At 37.9% G+C, this 18,246-nt stretch overlaps 1 protein-coding gene across 4 annotated transcripts in view; it reads right to left on the bottom strand.

Moving 5' to 3' along the window:
• Nucleotides 1-11,735, bottom strand: part of LOC127811005 (G-type lectin S-receptor-like serine/threonine-protein kinase At2g19130) — a 38,398-nt gene extending 26,663 nt beyond the window's left edge. Inside the window, exon 1 of one of the 4 annotated variants that reach the window (XM_052350678.1) lies at nt 9,356-11,735. In XM_052350678.1, coding sequence (XP_052206638.1) covers nt 9,356-11,602 — 2,247 coding nt within the window. In that variant the 5' untranslated portion in view covers nt 11,603-11,735. The remainder of the gene's footprint in view (nt 1-9,355) is intronic. The other 3 variants (XM_052350682.1, XM_052350679.1, XM_052350677.1) reach the window with 3 other exon arrangements.
• Between the last annotated feature and the right edge of the window lie 6,511 nt (nt 11,736-18,246).

Here is an 18,246-nt window from a genome sequence, read left to right as displayed (position 1 = left end):
TTAATTTTATATATAATATGATATATTTTGGGTATGTTTTGAGTAGTTTAAGGCTTCCCTAAATCTATATTAACAATAACGATCATCTTTTGGGAAGTTGTTACGTTATGTTTTTGGTGGGTATGTCCACGAAAATCTCTTATCTTGTGTGATGCATTGCTATCATTATCTTAGTGCCTCTTAATATTATTTTGGCGCAGCGGTTAAGTTTTGCAAGTGTAAGACGGGATATCCCATTGAGCGCTTGGCGCGAGTGAGGTGGCCATAAACTCGACAGGTGATGCTCCTACCGTTGTGGTGGCTGATGAATTTATATATATATATATATGTAAGCATTATAGTCATTGATGTAGAGGCCTAGAGGGCCAATGTGGTGCATATATTTTCATTATTATGTAAAATTGCATGAGCATGAATTGGTGACTTCTTGTGTTATGAGTCACATATGGAAAAAGATGGGTTTTATGTGTGCCTTGTTGCTTAGTAAGGAGATCTATGTATTCATGAGTAATGAAATGGTGCATAAAATGCATAATGAAAATGGCATGGGAATGATTTTATTGATGGGAGCTAGATGGGAAATGCTAATCGTACTCCGGGAGTAGGGTCGATTCCACTTTGATTTACCCATGCTTTAACTCTATTTCTCCCTTTGTTGTAATATATGTTTTCTTATGGGATGGTTTTATAAATGGGAATTGAAAGATGGGTTAAATTGTATGGGAGAGTCGAGTGTACTCTATTTTGTTATGCATCCCTTCCTTCTCGCTTTGTTGATATATATATATTTGCCGAGCCTTATGGCTCACTTTGAAATATGAGTTTGGCAAACCATAAGCAAGTGTATTATTTGAGGATGTTATGTTAATGTCTAATCTAGAAGGCATAAACCCAAGGGGTGTAGATGTCGGGTAATGATTTTCTTTGACTCTAAGTTATTCATGCCTTGATGTATCGTGCTATTGATAATTCCTTTGCTATATACTTACTGAGCCTCGTGGCTCATGCTGTTTGTTTTTTCATTCCAGGTAATGGAAGTTAGATGTTTTTGTGGCGAGTTCAGTTTAGATGTGTACAGAGATGTCATGGCCTCAAAGATTCGTGGGTGTATGTTGAGGGCAAGAATTAGAGGGCTTATTATATATATTTTTAAAAGCCTTAGTGCCCTTTTGTTTTGAAAATATATGGGCGGTAAGTCCAGGATGATAAGGTATTGAATATTATTGTAATTTATTCTTGCTCCTATTGTTAGTGAGCAGATTCGAAAAAATAAATTTTTCCTGAAAATTTAGAATATTTGTATCCATCTTAAATGGACCTTCCTCGGACTTTCTGTGCTAGTGGGAAAATCCGGGAGCGGGCTCTGACACAATATAACTTGCATTACCTAATTACCTGATCAGGTGAATAAGAACAACCTTTCATGATGTCTTTGTGATCATTTGCACTGATCATCCTTATTGTACAAGATTCAATTTATTGTGTGAAACGCACCATCTTCACCATCAGCAACTTAGCATTGACATAACAAAGATGGTTAGTCCACAAATCTAAGTACGTAAGACATCTTTAAAGCACCAACTATAAATTTCAAGAGCCACATATCTATTAAAGATTACAGTATCGATCTACCAACATTTCACAGCTCCTGAAATGATACCATCTGTAATACCCAGGAATGATTTGAGACTATAAATAATATTTGATGAAGGGTACAAGTGGAATTATCGAAAGAATAAGGCTATAGAACACACTATCGCAGTCTTAAGTGACCGAAACAGTACCTCGGACCCTAGATAGCCAAGGAAAATGGTATAGTATTGACGAGCGATACGAATTATGATTTTTAGTGATGAAAGAAATTGGATTGGGAACAGTTTTAGGTACAGTTGTCGACCAGGCTGTGAAAACAGAATCGACGTAGGAGACGTTCGAAAAGGTAATGGAGCATGTCAAGGACCTATATTTTATGTATAGAACAACCCTTAAGTGATTTTGGGTTGAAACCAATGGATTTAAGGTCAAATCGAGTGACCGGGCCTAAGTGTAATTTTCTAAATTTACCCGAGGGAGGTTAAAACGGTAATTTTTTGGAAGTTTCGAGGATCAAATGAAGAGTGCTAAACTTGTGGGCCTTAGTGATGGTGTTAGATAGGTCAGGGGTGTCATGAAAAGGGTATAAAAGTCATTTGAAGAAATCAGGAGGCTGAAGTGTAATTTAGCGAAAATTGCAAAGTGTGAACGCAAAGGAAAATCGGCTACCGTACTACCATCGCACGTGGCTGCCATTTCTGGCGATGGGATGGCCGAGGGATGGCTAGGGGAGGTGATATCAGGCAATAGGATGCTTGGGGACCAAGACTTGGCCAGTGATTGGCCGAGAAATGGCCGGAATTCGGGTATAAATAGAAGCAAAGGGGTCGAGGGTTTTTGCAAAAATAGAGCTTCAAATCGGAGGGGTTAGAGGTTGAATCGAAGAGAGTGAATAAGGGGCTATTGATCTTTGCATCACAGGGAAGGTATCTGGAGCATTTGGAGAATTTTTAGCAACGTTTGATGGCCGTTTGAAGCTCGACTGAAGGTTCGAAGCGGTCCGCCTCGCCGAACCTGCAACTGGCCGTTTGGGCCACTTTCCGGTGGCTTTTCGGCCTAAAACCGGTGTGGTTGTGATCGACTAGACGAGGGCTTGAAGAGGGTACCCTCAAATCTTCCATCAGACTCGTCGTCGTCGGCCAGAAATTTGGGAAAGAAGGTAGTGCGTGGTTGCACGCGCCACACACCACTCGCACCCACGCGCCAGGCTCGTGAGGGCGCGTGTGATAGGTGTATTCTAGTATTTTTCTTTCAGTATTTTTATTTAATTATTTTAGGATTTATTGTGTTTAAATATTTGAAAAAATGGTTAAAGAGATAATTATTTTTGAATTATTAAGGAAAAAAATGGGAGAAAAATAGAGGAAATTATGAAAAAATGAGGAAAATGGATTTTAATGCCTTCTTAATTAAATATGGTGTTTAGGAAGTGTTGTGGCTCAAGGTTGAGTGTAAGTTCAAGTGATTGCGATTTGGCACGCAAATCGAGGTGTTGCACGAGGATCGAGGCATTCCGAATGAGTTTAGGTGAGTGGTCTGACTCTAGTTTTACCCTTGTTTGGAAATGTCTTGGTGTGAGTGTAGTAAGTTCAGGTGAGCGGTCTTATTAGAACTCGGGATGCTATGCTTATGCGTTTTATTTATGTATATATGGCATCATTTGCATATTGATCATGTGGTATATTGCATCAACTATTTTTACTTGCAAAAGAGTTGGTGCATGGCGTGTGATTTTCATATCATTAGGGTATTGGTTTTTGTGTCGTTGTTGGGTCCGTGTGGGACGGGATGGGGTCTTATTGAGAATGAGATAAGGTTAATCCAAGTGAATGAGTGGCACAGTAGGGCACTCGAGAGATTAAGTATGTCGCGGCAAGGTCAACCCCAACGGTGTGTGGAATGTGTTTTCCACGGGAGGTTGAGTATGTCAGGGAGATTTCTCAAGTTAGACGTGTTGCATGTTGTCGTTGTCTTTGTATGCCATGCTCGTATGTCTTTCATGCATTATGTAAACTGTTCATGCCATCACTTAGATGTTTTATTATCTAACTTGGGTTATGCTCTTGGAACATTCAAATATTCCAGCCAGGGACTGTTGCAAGGGCAAGGACGTGGCCAGTTGAGGGCCAATGGTGTTTAGTTTGATAGTCATTGTATCTTTCTGGAGGCTTTAGTATGTAATTCGGTTTATGTATAAACAGTTGTGCGATAATAATGTTATCATTTGGTAGTTTGTAGTATGTAGTTCGGTGTAGAAACACCTTGTATGGAACTCGTGGTAGGCCACGATACTGATGTTAATATATCCGCTGCGTTATGAAATGTCTCATTTAGTTGTTAAGATTATTGATCTTGTTAGTTAAACGGGCAAGACTGGGGTTCTTGGGATTCGATATCTGCGTGCAAAGATTGTTCTTGAAATCACTATGCGTGATGAACTTGGAAAAAAAAAAGTTTCCCGAAAATACCCTTATAGTGACACACCCGGCGAGGCGAGGTGTTACAATTGGTATCAGAGCCGTAGGTTAAAACCCTATGATGGTTAAGCTAGGTTGTTGAACTTAGCATGGTTAGAACTGTTGAATGAGAATCTAGAATAGGATTATGGATTCTAAGAGACATTCGAAACATAGATGAAAATGGTATGGAGATGCTTGAGAGACGAGATTTGAGGTTTTTAACTTGAATATACGTTCAGTGACGAAAGGAATTAGACAAGTTCTATTCACATCTTTTGGAAATGAGGAAGCCAGTAATGAGGATCATTGAAATGACATAGATATATGAATAACGGAATGTTAATATTTTGAGGTGTTGGTACATCTGGAAGCATAATATAAAATCTCTTTTAGAAGAATTTTAGTAAATCGTGTTAGTAGCTCCCGATTGGGACAGGTTAGCAATGGTGATGTCGTGCCCTGACAAGATAAGTGAAACGACTGAGGTTACTAAGAGAACTCATCAAGGGACATAGGAGAGTAAGAATGACTTACAGCTAATATAAATTTTAAGGTTGAGTTAGATACCCGAAGTAGGGACTTAAGAGAAACGGATTCAATTAGAGCCAATTGGTTGCAAAAGGCTGCCCAAATAGTATAGGGGACTGACATAAGAAGGTGATGAAGACACAATGCCCCTCAACTTGGATGGCTAGACAAGCTTAACAAACTTCTTAATCTCATCAAAACAAATATGGAACTCCATATATGTAGTCATGATGCGGTCATTGATTAAGACTGAGTCTAAGGCTGACCTGAGTATGTCAGAATAGTAGCGCCATAACAATATTTTAATACTTCATAAGTTTTAGGATTTTACTTGATTTAGAATTCTACTTCATGTTTGATTAGAATTTATTTCTATTAGGATTCTAGTTGAATTTTATTTATAAATATTAGATGGATTTGGATTAGCCAAACACTATATATACGCCTAGAACCTAGAGTTTGTAACCAAGATTTTCTCAATATAAATTTTAACAACCTATTTGGGTTTTCTTAATAAAATAGTCTTGTTTTTGCATCTTCTTGAAAGCTAAACTTCTACCATTGAAGTTTGTTCTTTTGAGGGTTTATTTTGGTGTATTTTTTAACACTCGCGCTACACGTTACATCAGGTGGTATCAGAGCAGTTCATCAACCAATCAAATGATCAATCTTGAAAGTAACGGTAGAAACTAGCCTCATGATGATGATCGGGGGCTGCTCTAGGTTTGGAGAGAAATCGAAGAACAACGGGAAATAACTCGTACAATGCAACAACAATTGGAGAGAATCTACAACCAGTTGGGTGTTTTATAACGAGCTAATGATAACCGGAACTTAACTAATGACGTGAATCAATCCGGCTGCGTTAAACCGGGAAGATAAGCCATTAATATTGTCCTTGTTAATCCTAGAAGACCAATGATGGACGATAGTGACGATGAGGATGATCTTTGTCGTATGATAGACAACCCTAGTTGTGGAAGGGATATAAAGAATGTGCAGCAACACAACCATTGGGGAAATGATGAATATAAACTAAAGAATGGCTATTCGGTGAGTTTGGAGCTTGATCTCGAACATTATGTTGTCCCAACAACCTCAACGTTTGCAAACTCAGGTCTGGTTCATGCTACTAACATGATAGAAACTCCAAGATTGTTGATTCATACTGGGACATTTTTTAGTCCCAAGGGCTTAGGTATTGCTTCGCAATCCAATGATGGTGGTGTTTCTTCTGATCGACCTGCAACTGTAAAAAAGATGGAGGCCATGGTAGTAGATCCTTTTACAGTTTATTCCGGCTCTAGTATGGTTGAATTGAAGGCAATAGGAACCTATACACCTTTGCGATTGCAAAAGCAAGATAGTCACAGGGGTCTTTTTATGGATATGGGTGTTGGATCTCCCAGGCCAATTAACTTGGGTATTGCAACTACTTTCGGTATTAATTTGAAATTAGATTTCAAAACTAAGAATGTTGTAGTAGTTAATGCTAAAGCTAATCAAGTGCTTGGACTAAAGGAGGATTCAAGCATCAATATTTTAAATGATGGAGAGACTACTGGTAATTATGAAACAAGTCTATATTCGAAACAGTTGCAAAAGAATATTTCTTCAAATAAGAAAAATCTACTGATGAATTCGGAAGGTGTTGAGGAGTCAAAATGAAGAAAGCTGATGAGAGGAGAAGAACATGTAATAAGATTTATCAGATTAGAGAAGCACTCAAGATGAAATGTTCAACGTCCGCAGTCTAACAATAATAATACAATGGAGGCAAAGAGCAACAAACATGGTGATGGTTGGGCCTATGCCAACGAAAATAGAGCTAAGAGGGGAATGCATGTCTTTGTTCATATTTCCTCAGTAGAAAAGTTCAAGTGGTTCAGGAAGATGTCAAGTAAAAGTTGCAAAATAAGAAGTATAAGGCGACAATTGACAAACATAGGAAGTACAAGGTTTTTGAGGTTAGAGATGAAATCATGATATTCTTGAAGAATGAACGAATTCTAACAGGAAAACAGAACAAGCTCAAGCTAAAAAAGTATGGTTCTTACAAGATTACAAAGAAGATCAATGATAATGGTTATGTTGTAGATTTGTTTAATCAATAATAATGGTTATGTTGTGGATTTGTTTAATCATATGGTTATTTCTAAAATATTCAATATTGCTGATATTTCTTTGTATTTGTCGAATGTTGAGTTGTCATACCTAGATCATAATTCGAAAACGAATTCTTCTCAAGTGGAGCTGAATGATGCGATCACTGATCAAGACCGACTCGACCACGCCAAAACAGTAATGACAAAATAATATTTTAATATTTCATAAGTTTTATGATTCTACTTAATTTAGAATTTTATTTCATATTTGATTAGAATTTATTTCTATTAAGATTCTAGCTTAATTTTATTTGTAAATATTTGATGGATTTGAATTAGCCAAATACTATAAATTTCGAGTTTGTAATCAAATTTGTTTCAATATAAATTTCAACAACTTATTTGAGTTTTTTAATAAAATAATTTTATTTTTATATCTTCTTGAAAGTTAAATTTTGACTATTGAAGATTGTTCTTTAAAAAATTTATTTTAGTGTGTTTGTTTTGCACACTCCCTACACGCTCCGCCAATTCATGATATTTTCCACAAAACTGAAACTTTCACTCGGTTTGAGCTTGTCAGTTTGACTCATAGCTTTCGTACACAATTTGCTACGACTGTGATGGAGATTTGAAGGACCAGAACCAAAAAAACTGCTTTTTCCTTCAAGGGGCTTCAATTGCCATGAAAGACCAGATGGCATGATCCCAATAGTAGGGTTCATGGTATTTAGTCCTTCCAGAGTATCAATGCTAAAACTGTAGCGAGGGACGGCTCGCACTCTAGTTAAAGAAGTGTTGGCAGTGAAGATATCGTGGAACCCAAGAAGATGCATGATTTGTAGGCGTTCTGGCCACACCCAAAGCTTAACAAGAAAACAGGAACCAGAACTCATTAAGGGTTAGAGAGAGAGGGGGGGGGGGGGGGAGAGAGTTGAGAGTCAACACCGAAGCAAAGGGAAGAAATCTCGATGTATATTCCCAGTCAATCACCGATTAATTATGTCCGCAAAGCTAAAATATAATCAAATCTTCTTAAAAAATAAAAAGATGAAATCTAAATTCTAAAGTAAAAACAAATCAATAAAATAAGATAAGTCATATTTTCTATCACCTGAGTTTAAAAAAAGAATCGTGTTACATGTATTGATGAGATGTACAAATTTGATGACTGAATCAGACTTCATTTGATGATGAAATCTAACCAAACTTTATCATCAACATTGGTCTTCATTAATCATGAAGTCTGACCGGACTTCATCATGAGATGAAGCCCGATTGAACTTATTTCATGAAGTTTGATCGGGTTTCATCTAAAGGTGACAACGACAAATTAGGTAAAGACAAGAAGGGAAAAACAACATTTTCCAACTAGGAGATTTTGTTGAGTTCTAAGAGAAACATATTGTTAAATTATAATTTTGTTCATGAGATTGAGTAATATAATTAAAATCTTCCAATATACTTGTAATATGAAATTAAGTCATTACAATATTATTTGACGAGAGTTGGTAAATAATGACAAATATAGAAAATAGGCCCAAATCTCACCCTTTCCAAACAAGGCTTAAATTCTAAAATTTTTTCAAATGTAAATAAATAATGATAGGAGTAACATTTGTTAAAATGAATAAAATAAGTTTATATAAAAAAAATGTTGAAATATTTTTTGAATAAAGATATGGAATAATTAAGATAAGGTTGAAAAATATTTTATGATTTTTATCAAATTGTTAAATTTTTTTAAATGCATTAAGAGTCATATAGGTTATTTTTTCTTATCTATAAAGTTGAAGATAAATTTATATTGAGGGGAGAGAGATAAATTTATTTAAATAATGCCAGACAAAAAGTCACATGACTTTTTATCAGTTGGTTATCAGATAAATTTAACAAATATAATGAAAAAAACTTTTACCTACAATGTTTTTCATATTTCATTTTTTTTTCAACTCCTATCTTTGTTAATAAACACTACCAAAGTAAGGTAGAGTATTAGGAGTTGTCATATTCATATTTCAAAAAGTCACATGGCGTTATTTTTATTTGTAATGTTTTTCAAATTTTGAAAAATTTTAGAGTGTTTATAATAAAAAAAGTCAAAACAATTTTTTTTTTAAAGTTTTATTTACAAAATTTTTCCTTATTTTTGAAAATGCATTTTTAAAAGTATAAAAGTAAATACATTTTTATTATTTTAAAAAATTAAAAACTAAAAATGAACTGAAAACAGTAAATAAAACATGACTTTAAAATCCTTAGGCATTTTATGCAACGAGTTCTAAATTGGCGTTGTTGTCCATATGGAGATGGCCTTAAACATCAGTTCAATGTTGCATTTAGACAGAGGGATTTCATTAAACAGCTTTCTTCAAACAAACTCAGCCCACTTTCAGATCTAGCTTCCAAAAGCCTTTGAGGTCTTATTTTGCTTGTGAAAGTAAAATGATGCTGATGGACACGGAAAACACAAAAAATTAAGAACATTCATGTTATATATACTAATAATCCCTTTTGGCCTTCAGGGCTCTTTGCCTGAGAGGAGACAGTGGAAGTGTTGCTCGGAGGTTCAGAGCTCTGGCCAGAGGATGACTCTGTGAAGAAAACTTGGAGGGATCGTGGAACCGGAGGTGGGTTCACATCCAGAATCCCTTCCAGGATCTGCACTACCTGACCCATTGTCGGTCTATGGTTCTCATTGTCTTGGATGCACCAACAAGCAACTCTACAGATTCGCCTTAGCTCTCCCGCATCTGCATTCTTGTCCAGTCTGGGGTCTAGTAGGTCAAGGACATCGCCTCCTTCTACGACAACATTTGCAGCCCAGGTTGGGAAGAATTTTTGTTTCCCTTCTTCGGTGTGCCCAGAATTTCTTCTTCCCGATACAACCTCAAAAAGCATCATACCGTAGCTGAAAACATCAGCTTTGGAAGTTATGGCTACTCCAGATATCCACTCTGGTGCAAGATAGCCTCTTGTTCCCCTTACGGTTGTCAAAACCCTGCTGAATTCTCGCCCCATAAGCTTTGCAAGTCCAAAATCAGCAACTTTTGGACAGAATTCAACATCTAAAAGGATGTTTTCAGGCTTTATGTCACAGTGTATGATACAGTCCCTGCATTTCTCATGGAGATAAGCCAACCCTCGAGCTGTCCCCAGTACAATTTGGTACCTTGTTTTCCAGTCCAAAACTTTCTCATCCTTTTCATGGAAAAGATGGGAATTCAAGGAGCCATTCTGCATATAATCATACACCACCAACTTCCTGTTGCCTTCAGAGCAGAACCCACGAAGCCAAACAAGATTGATATGTTGGATAGTTCCAATTGTGCTGACTTCTGTTCGGAATTGCTTCTCTCCTTGGATGATGCTCTCAAGCTTCTTCACAGCTACAACAGTTGAATCAGGTAATGTCCCTTTAAAAACAGAGCCAAAGCCTCCTCCCCCCAATTTCTCAGAGAAATTCTTGGTTGCATGCTGCAAATCTCTGTATCCGAATGCAATCAATGAACCCTCTGCAGCTTTTGTCGATCCAACTGACCTCCTTTGCCGCCGCCAGAAAACCGCAAAAACAACACCCAGGAGGGCTATCACTACAATGGAACCAGCAACAGCTCCAATAATAGTACCCTTGTTATTTTTAGAACTCGAAAACTCAGAGGCAGCGAGTTTAATATAAAGAGTTTTTCCATTTCCTGAGAGTAGTTTCACGTTCACAAGCTCGCCAATCCAAATCGAACAAGCATTACTGTCATAAGCATAAGCTGTGCACGAACAGTTACCCAAGCATGAAGTTTCGCATTCTGCCTCACTGCCAACAGCCACAGTTTGTGCATTTTCAGGCGAGTTCATGTCGGGATACTTCCAAAACCTATCTCTTTCTTTATTAGCAGCACCAGAAGTCTCGCACTGCAATTGGGAATTCCTTACACACCCACCAGAATGATCATTCAATTTCCAGTCACTGTCCGACCTAGGTCTGAAACCTTTCAAACAACTACAAGCTTGTTTTATAATCTCATCGCAGGTGCCAAATGCCCCACATAAATCATAAACTTCACATTGTCGTTGCGGCTGAGACCAAAACAAATTCCACGCCTTGCTGTTCTCCACCCATGTGACACCCTTCACTTGCCCGGATGTATCCATGATAAATCTAGAAATTATTGAAGGATCATCGATAAAATATGTGAAATAACTCTCATTTTTGTTGTGGATAAAGCTAAAATTATATTTATAACGAATAATGTTCTTCAGTTCAGGAACTGAGCTGAAAGTCTGCCCATTCCATGGACCACTAGTCCAGTAGGGTTCAGTCCCATTCCGCCTTATAAGATACTCACTTTTATTTGCATCTAGACTAAGAGAGAATAGCCCTGGAGCAGGATCTTCAGAATTCTTCCATGAAGTCAGGCGTTGATGGGTTTTAGTAACCCAATTATATGAGATCTTGGCACCAGGCAACCAAGTATCGGTTGGGTGATCAAAACTTTGCCAAATTGGTTCTGTGGAATCGGATTTGGACCCTTCTCTCAAAACCAAATTACCATCATCCCCAAGAACTGCTACAACAGAATTCGAAGTTGTAGAGCTCTGATTGGTGGACCAAACTTGGAGTTTCCGCTCATTGAGAAGCACCAAATTGCCATCTATGATTTTGAGTTGTGAGGAACGGTTATCTGAGACGGGTGATTCTCTATTAGCTACCCAAGCTACAGTTCTAGTGGACACTTTCTTGTACCACATGCATATGTAATACTTGGAAGGGTTACCTGGTGCGTAGAAACCCAATTCGAAATTCCCACCTGCAGAGACAATTGTCTGATCCCCGGACAGAGATTGGTTTGCAGAGATGGTGTCAGCTCCAAAAGAGAGACGCGTGTTGAGGGAGAAGGCCAGGAAGAAAACTAGCAGCATGGAACCTATTTCTGCTAAGAAAAATTCGTGCAGGAGCTGTGATAATAGAACTAGATATGATTGAATTACAGGAGAGAAAGAGAGAGAGAGAGAGAGAGAGAGTGAGCGGGCTTTGATGTTTTGAATAAGTTGGGACTCAAATGCAACTGGGGTCATGGAAAGGATGGAGTTGCGGTCATTCTATCTTATAAGAAGTCCATTAGGCTTCGCGAATTGACCATTAGGCCATTTTTCAAACTTTTCTTTGTTTGGGAGCTGCAACATCCAGTCAATTTTTAATTAGTCTTATGTTATATATTTTTGTGAAACACCAAATGAGACTCAAAGGTTGGGGGGCCATTTTGGCAACCGTGGGCTGCACATTTGGGCGCCCACTGGAGGGCCATTTGGCAGCCACCATTGGCTCAGCCCAAGCCCTTTGGCTTTTGTTGCGTAGTCTGCAGCTGTTTCTTTTTCATGAATTCATCTAGGCCGTTGCAGCTTCTTTATCTTGTGCGATCTCAACCATCCAGTTGCATTATTTATCTCACGCCTCGAGATTGATGATTTAATCGGGTGGAAGACGAAAGAATAGAGGGGTTGGCCGAGAGAGTTGTCATTTACGATTTTTTACTTTCTCTCTCCCTCTCTCTGTAAATTTATGTACAGTTCGTCTTCCTCTTGTCCATATGTGTTCATTTTTTGATCTGAGGTAAGCTCTTAATCTGTTAGTGATTCTGAGCATTTTGTATAGAGAACCAGGGTTGTTTTCGTTTTTGATTTCGTTGTAATCGGATTGAATATATATAGTGGAGTGAGCTCTTCTCACCGGAGCTCAAGTGGACGTAGCCCCTATTTGGGGTGAACCACTATAAATCATGTTCCTCTTGTTTCGTTTATGCTTTTAAAATCTACTGTGTTGTCTTTATACTCTCGGTCAGATTTGTTGATATCATCAGTGCTTGATTTTGACTGTGTGTGTGGAGATTTGCTATCTCTATTTATTCGTAACAGTGGTATCAGAGCCTCTGGTTTGCATATCCAAAGTTTTTGAGTCAAAATCGTGTTCGATTCTTTTTCCCGAAATCTAGGGTTTCCTTTCTTTCTCTGTGTCGGTGTTGTTTTTAAAAAATCCTAGGTTTTCTGAGAGACTCTGTCAGCGGGAGTTTGCTGTGCAGGTCTCAGTCAGTAATCTAGGGTTTATTTTTGGGCATTTTTCGTGCAACACGAAAATGACAACAGCCCGATTTGAAATCGGTACATTCAATGGAAAGGGGGATTTCGGAAGTTGGAAAAAGAAGATGAGGGTTTTTCTCTCTCATCACAAAGTGCTTATAGCACTTGAGCCAGATGACCGCAAATGGTTACCTGAACAGCTAGCTTGAACTGATGAAATCAGAGAAGAGGCTTTTAATCTGATATTCCTCCATCTCGGTGATTCTGTAATTCGTAAGGTTGATGGTATATCTCTACCTTTTGATCTTTGTAATAGATTAGAATCTTTATATTCTGTAATGTCTGCTCCAAATTTGGTTTATTTAAAAGGCATGTTGTTTAACTTTAAGATGAATACCTCTAAATCTATGGATGAAAACATAGATGAATTTACTAGACTTACTTTGTTTTTAAGAGGTACTGATCAGGCTTTAGGTGATACTGGTGAAGCCATGATTTTGTTAAACTCTCTACCTGATGATTATGATGTAGTGAAGCATGTTTACGTTATACTAGTATAGTCCCTAGTATGGAACTTGTTATTTCTGGTATTAAGGCTAGAGAACTAGAACTTAGCACATCTAAGAAAACGAGCAATAATTTGTTTGTAAAAGGAAATGCTGATAAAAGAAATTATACTATGAATACTGAACAACTTAATGGGTCAGGGCAGAAGGGAAAAAGGAAAGATAAGAAGGGAAAACAAAACAAAAATGGAAGTGTTACCACTGTGGGAAAGATGGACATATAAAGAAATACTATTATGACTATTTGAAAAAACAAAAACAACGGGGCAATGTAACAGTAGCAGCTAGTAGTTCTAACTGTTTAGCTGAGGTGCTTAATGTATCTTCTAGCTCTGTTAAAAATGAATGGATTATGGACTCTAGCTATTCTTTTCATATGTGCCCTAATATTTACTGGTTTCATAACTTTAATAACAGAGAAAGTGGAATAGTGTATATGGGAAACAACCATTCATGTAGTGTTCAGGGTAAAGGTGACATAACTCTTAAGTTGCATGACAACAAAGTAAAAACACTCACTGATGTAAGATATGTACCTGGTCTTAAAAGAAATTTGATTTCTCTCGGTACTCTTGATGAGTTAGGATTTTCTTACAAAGCTGAAAATGGTTCTATGAATGTTTTTAAAGGAGAAGAGTTAATCCTAACTGGTTCAAAGAAAAATGGCTTATATGTTCTAAATGGTTGTTTTCACTCCTCTGTTATATCAAACTCTGCATGCTATGTTAACACTGATAAGACGGAACTATGGCACTTGAGACTTGGTTACATGAGCCTAAAAGGTTTGCAGGCACTGTCAAACCAAGGATACCTTGGTTTAGTGTCTACTGAGATCCTTGATTTTTGTGAACCATGTGTGCTAGGCAAGCAACACAGGATGAGTTTCCATAAGGGAACTCACCTGGCGAAGGCATGCCTTGAGTACTTATATGCAGATCTCTGGGGGTCTTCCCAGGTCCCCACCCATGGCGACAACAAGTATTTTCTCTCTATTATAGATGATTTTACTAGGAAGGTGTGGGTTTTTCTGTTAAAAACTAAAGATCAAACATTAGAAAAGTTCAAAACATGGAAGACCTTAATAGAAAACCAAGCTGACAAAAAAGTCAAAACTCTTAGAACAGATAATGGGTTAGAGTTTTGTAATAAAGAGTTTGATGAATATTGCAACTCCCAAGGTATAATTAGGCATAAAACTGTTAGGAACACATCCCAACAAAATAAGGTGGCTGAAAGAATGAACTGAACCCTCCTTGAAAAAGTGAGGCGCTTTTTGTTCACATCTGGTTTGCCTAAATCCTTTTGGGGAGAGGTTTTAGCTACAACATCACATCTAGTAAATAGAAGTCCTTCAACTGCCCTTAGTTTTAAATGCCCTAAAGAAAAGTGGACTAAAAGGAAATTAAACTCAAATTACTTAAAAACCTTTGGTTGTGAAGCCTATGCTCACCAATCAGAAGGTAAACTGGAACCTAGATCTACAAAGTGTGTTTTTGTTGGGTATCAGGAAGGAACTAAGGGATATAGGCTATGGGAAAGACAGTCTAAGGGTGTAAAAATTATCATTAGCCGTGATGTTATATTTAATGAAGCTGTATTCCCTTGTAAATTATCTAACTCTGAAGAATCAAACCAACATAGTAACACAGATAATTTTATCAACTTAGGAGGAACCCAATTAGAGGTGGAGCACTAAGTTATAGATGATAACCCTCCTGATGCTCCAGTTATACCAGAACCTCAACTAGAAGGTGATCCCTCACCCATATTAAACTTAGACTAGGCCTCTGATCATGAATATAATCATGAGGAACAAAATGGTGAAACTGAGATTGAGGTGGAGCATCATGACTCCCCTCAACATGATCTTGGTGACTACCAGCTTGCCCAAGATAGAAGCAGGAGAACTGTAAGACCACTTGCTAGGTATGCTTTTTCAGATTTAGTATTTTGTGCCTTGGTGGCAAGTGTTGAAATGAGGAGCAGTGAGCCTTCCTCTTATGAGGAGGCTGTCAGCTCAAAGGAAAGTAAAAAATGGCAGCAAGCCATGGATGAAGAAATGGCCTCTCTCATGGCTAACAGAACTTGGGTTCTTGTCCCTCGTTCAGAAAATCAGAAATTGATCCAATGTAAGTGGCTGTTCAAATTAAAAGAAGGTATGTCTTCTAATGACCCTATTAAATATAAAGCAAGACTAGTAGTTAAGGGGTTTACACAAAGGGAAGGGATGGATTATACTAAAATTTTCTCTCCTGTGGTTAAATTTAAAACAATTCGCATGATGCTTACAGTTGTAGTTCAATTTGATTTAGAACTTGAACAGTTAGATTTTAAAACTGGATTTCTGCATGGAGACCTTGATGAACACATTTATATGGTTCAGCCAACTGGTTATGTCATTTATGAAAAATTTGATCATGTCTGTTTATTGAAGAAATATTTGTTTGGCTTAAAACAGGCCCCAAGACAATGGTACAAAAAATTTGATAATTTTGTTCTAGGGGCTGATTTTGTTAGAAGTCAATATGACAATTGTTTTTATTTTATGCTCACCGATATTCCTGTTTATCTAGTGTTGTATGTATATGATATCCTACTTATTAGCAAGTCTAAGTCAAAGATTAAGGAGTTAAAATCAATGTTAAATGCAACCTTTGATATGAAAGACTTAGGCCTTGCTTAGAAAATATTAGGAATGAAAATTGAGAGAAATAGAAGCAACAATAGCCTTAAAATACATCAGCATGATTATTTGGTAAAAGTTGTTCATAAATTTGGAATGCAAAACTGTAACACTATTATAGTTCCCTTGGCTGGACATTTTATTTTATCTAAATTACAGTGTCCCACATCCAATTTTGAAATGGTAGAAATGAAAAATGTCCCTTATGCAAATGTAATTGGAACAATTATATATTCAATGATAAGTACCAGGCCAGACCTTGCATATTCAATTTCATTACTTAGTCGATATATGTCAAACCCTGGGAAAATTCATTGGGATGCCTTAAAACATTTGCTTAGGTACATAAATGGTTCTGTATGCATTGGTTTAAATTTCAAGAAAAAGTTTGATACACTTGATCTTGTTGGGTATGTTGACTCTGATTTTGCAGGGGATAGAGACTCCAGAAAATCCACCACTGCCTTCTATTTCACCTTGGGTGGAAACTGCATCAGCTGGAAGTCTCAGCTGCAGCCACTTGTAGCTCTGTCCTCTACTGAGGCAGAGTACGTGGCTGTAACTGATGCCTTCTGTAACACCCCGCCTCACCAGGCGTGTCACTATAAAGGTATTTTTGGGAATCTTTTATTTTTTTATTAACGTCATCACTCGCGGTGCTTCATGAACAACCTTCACATGCACACACAAGATCCCGAAAACCCCAGTCTTGCCCGTTTAACTTAATAAGATCAATAATCTTAACAACTAAACGAGAGATATCATAATACAGCGGATACATTAGCATCAAACATCGTGATTCTTACATAGCATTTCCATAACGAAATACATAATACAGATAACCAAATGATAACAACATTATCGTACAACTATTTATACACACGCTGGAATACATACCAAAACCCCAAAGGTTACAATGACTACCAAACTAAGCACCATAGACCTTCAACCGGCCATGTCCTTGCCCTCGCAGTAGTCTCTGACTAGAACATTGAACGTTCCAGGGGCATAACCCAGGTTAGATGACAAAACATCTAAGTGACGGCATGAAACAGTTTACATAATGCATGTACAAACATACTAGCATGGCATACATAGACAAAACGACATGCAACACGTCTATCTTGAGAAATCTCCTTGACATACTCAACCTCCCACGGAAAACACCTTCCACACACCGTTGGGGTTAACCTTGCCGCGACATACTTAATCTCTCGAGTGCCATACCGTGTCACTCGTTCACCAGGATTAACCTTGTCCCATTCTCAAGAAGACCCCATCCTATCCCATATGGACCCAATGACGACACGAAAATCAATACCCCGATGATATGAAAATCACACGACACGCACCGACTCTTTTGCAAGTAAAAACAGTTGATGCAATATATCACATGATTAATATGCAAATGATGCCATGAATACATAAATAAAATGCATAAGCATAGCATCCCGAGTTCTGGTGAGACCGCTCACCTGAACTCACTATACTCACATCAAGCCATTTCCAAAATAAGGATAAAACTAGAGTCAGACCACTCACCTTGAACGTGTTCGGACCGCCTCGATCCTCGTGTACTGCCTCAATTTGCGTGCCAAATCCTAAATACTTGAAATTATAGTCAACCTCGAGCCAACATATTTCCTAAACACCATATTTAATTAAGGAAGCATTAAAATCCAATTTCCTTAATTTTTCCATAATTTCTTCTATTTTTCTCCCAATTTTCACCTTGATAATTCCAAAATAATTATCTCCTCAAATATTTAAACATGATAAATCCTAAAATAAATTAATAAAATACTGGAAGAGAAATCACCAAATTACCCTTTGTTATGCGCCCTCACGTGCCTAGCGCGTGGGTGCGGGAGGTGTGTGGCCCGTGCAGCCACGCGCCATCTTCTTCCCCAATTTTCCGGCCACCATCGACGTCTCCGATGACCAATTTGAAGGCACCCCCTTGAAGCTCACTCGAAGTCGATCATGTGGGAACTGGTCGGAGCTCAAAAACTCACCGGAAAACACCACAAAAGTCGAGTTGCAGGTTCAGCAAGGCGGACCGCCACCCGTTCTCGGCCGAGCTTCAATCGGCCTCTATACTTGATGACAATGCTCCCAAAATCTTCCCCTTAATGCAAGCACCAATAGCCCCTTAACCACTCCTTCAAAAACATCCAAAATGGCATTCGATTTACTTGCCAAGTTTCGGCCGAAACCCTTGCTATTTATAGCGAAAATCC

This window comes from Diospyros lotus, chromosome 10 (genome assembly GCF_014633365.1).
Source record: "Diospyros lotus cultivar Yz01 chromosome 10, ASM1463336v1, whole genome shotgun sequence".
Classification (NCBI taxonomy): Eukaryota; Viridiplantae; Streptophyta; class Magnoliopsida; order Ericales; family Ebenaceae; genus Diospyros; species Diospyros lotus.
Note: the sequence above shows the minus strand (reverse complement) of the source record. Positions and strands in the feature narration are given on the sequence as shown.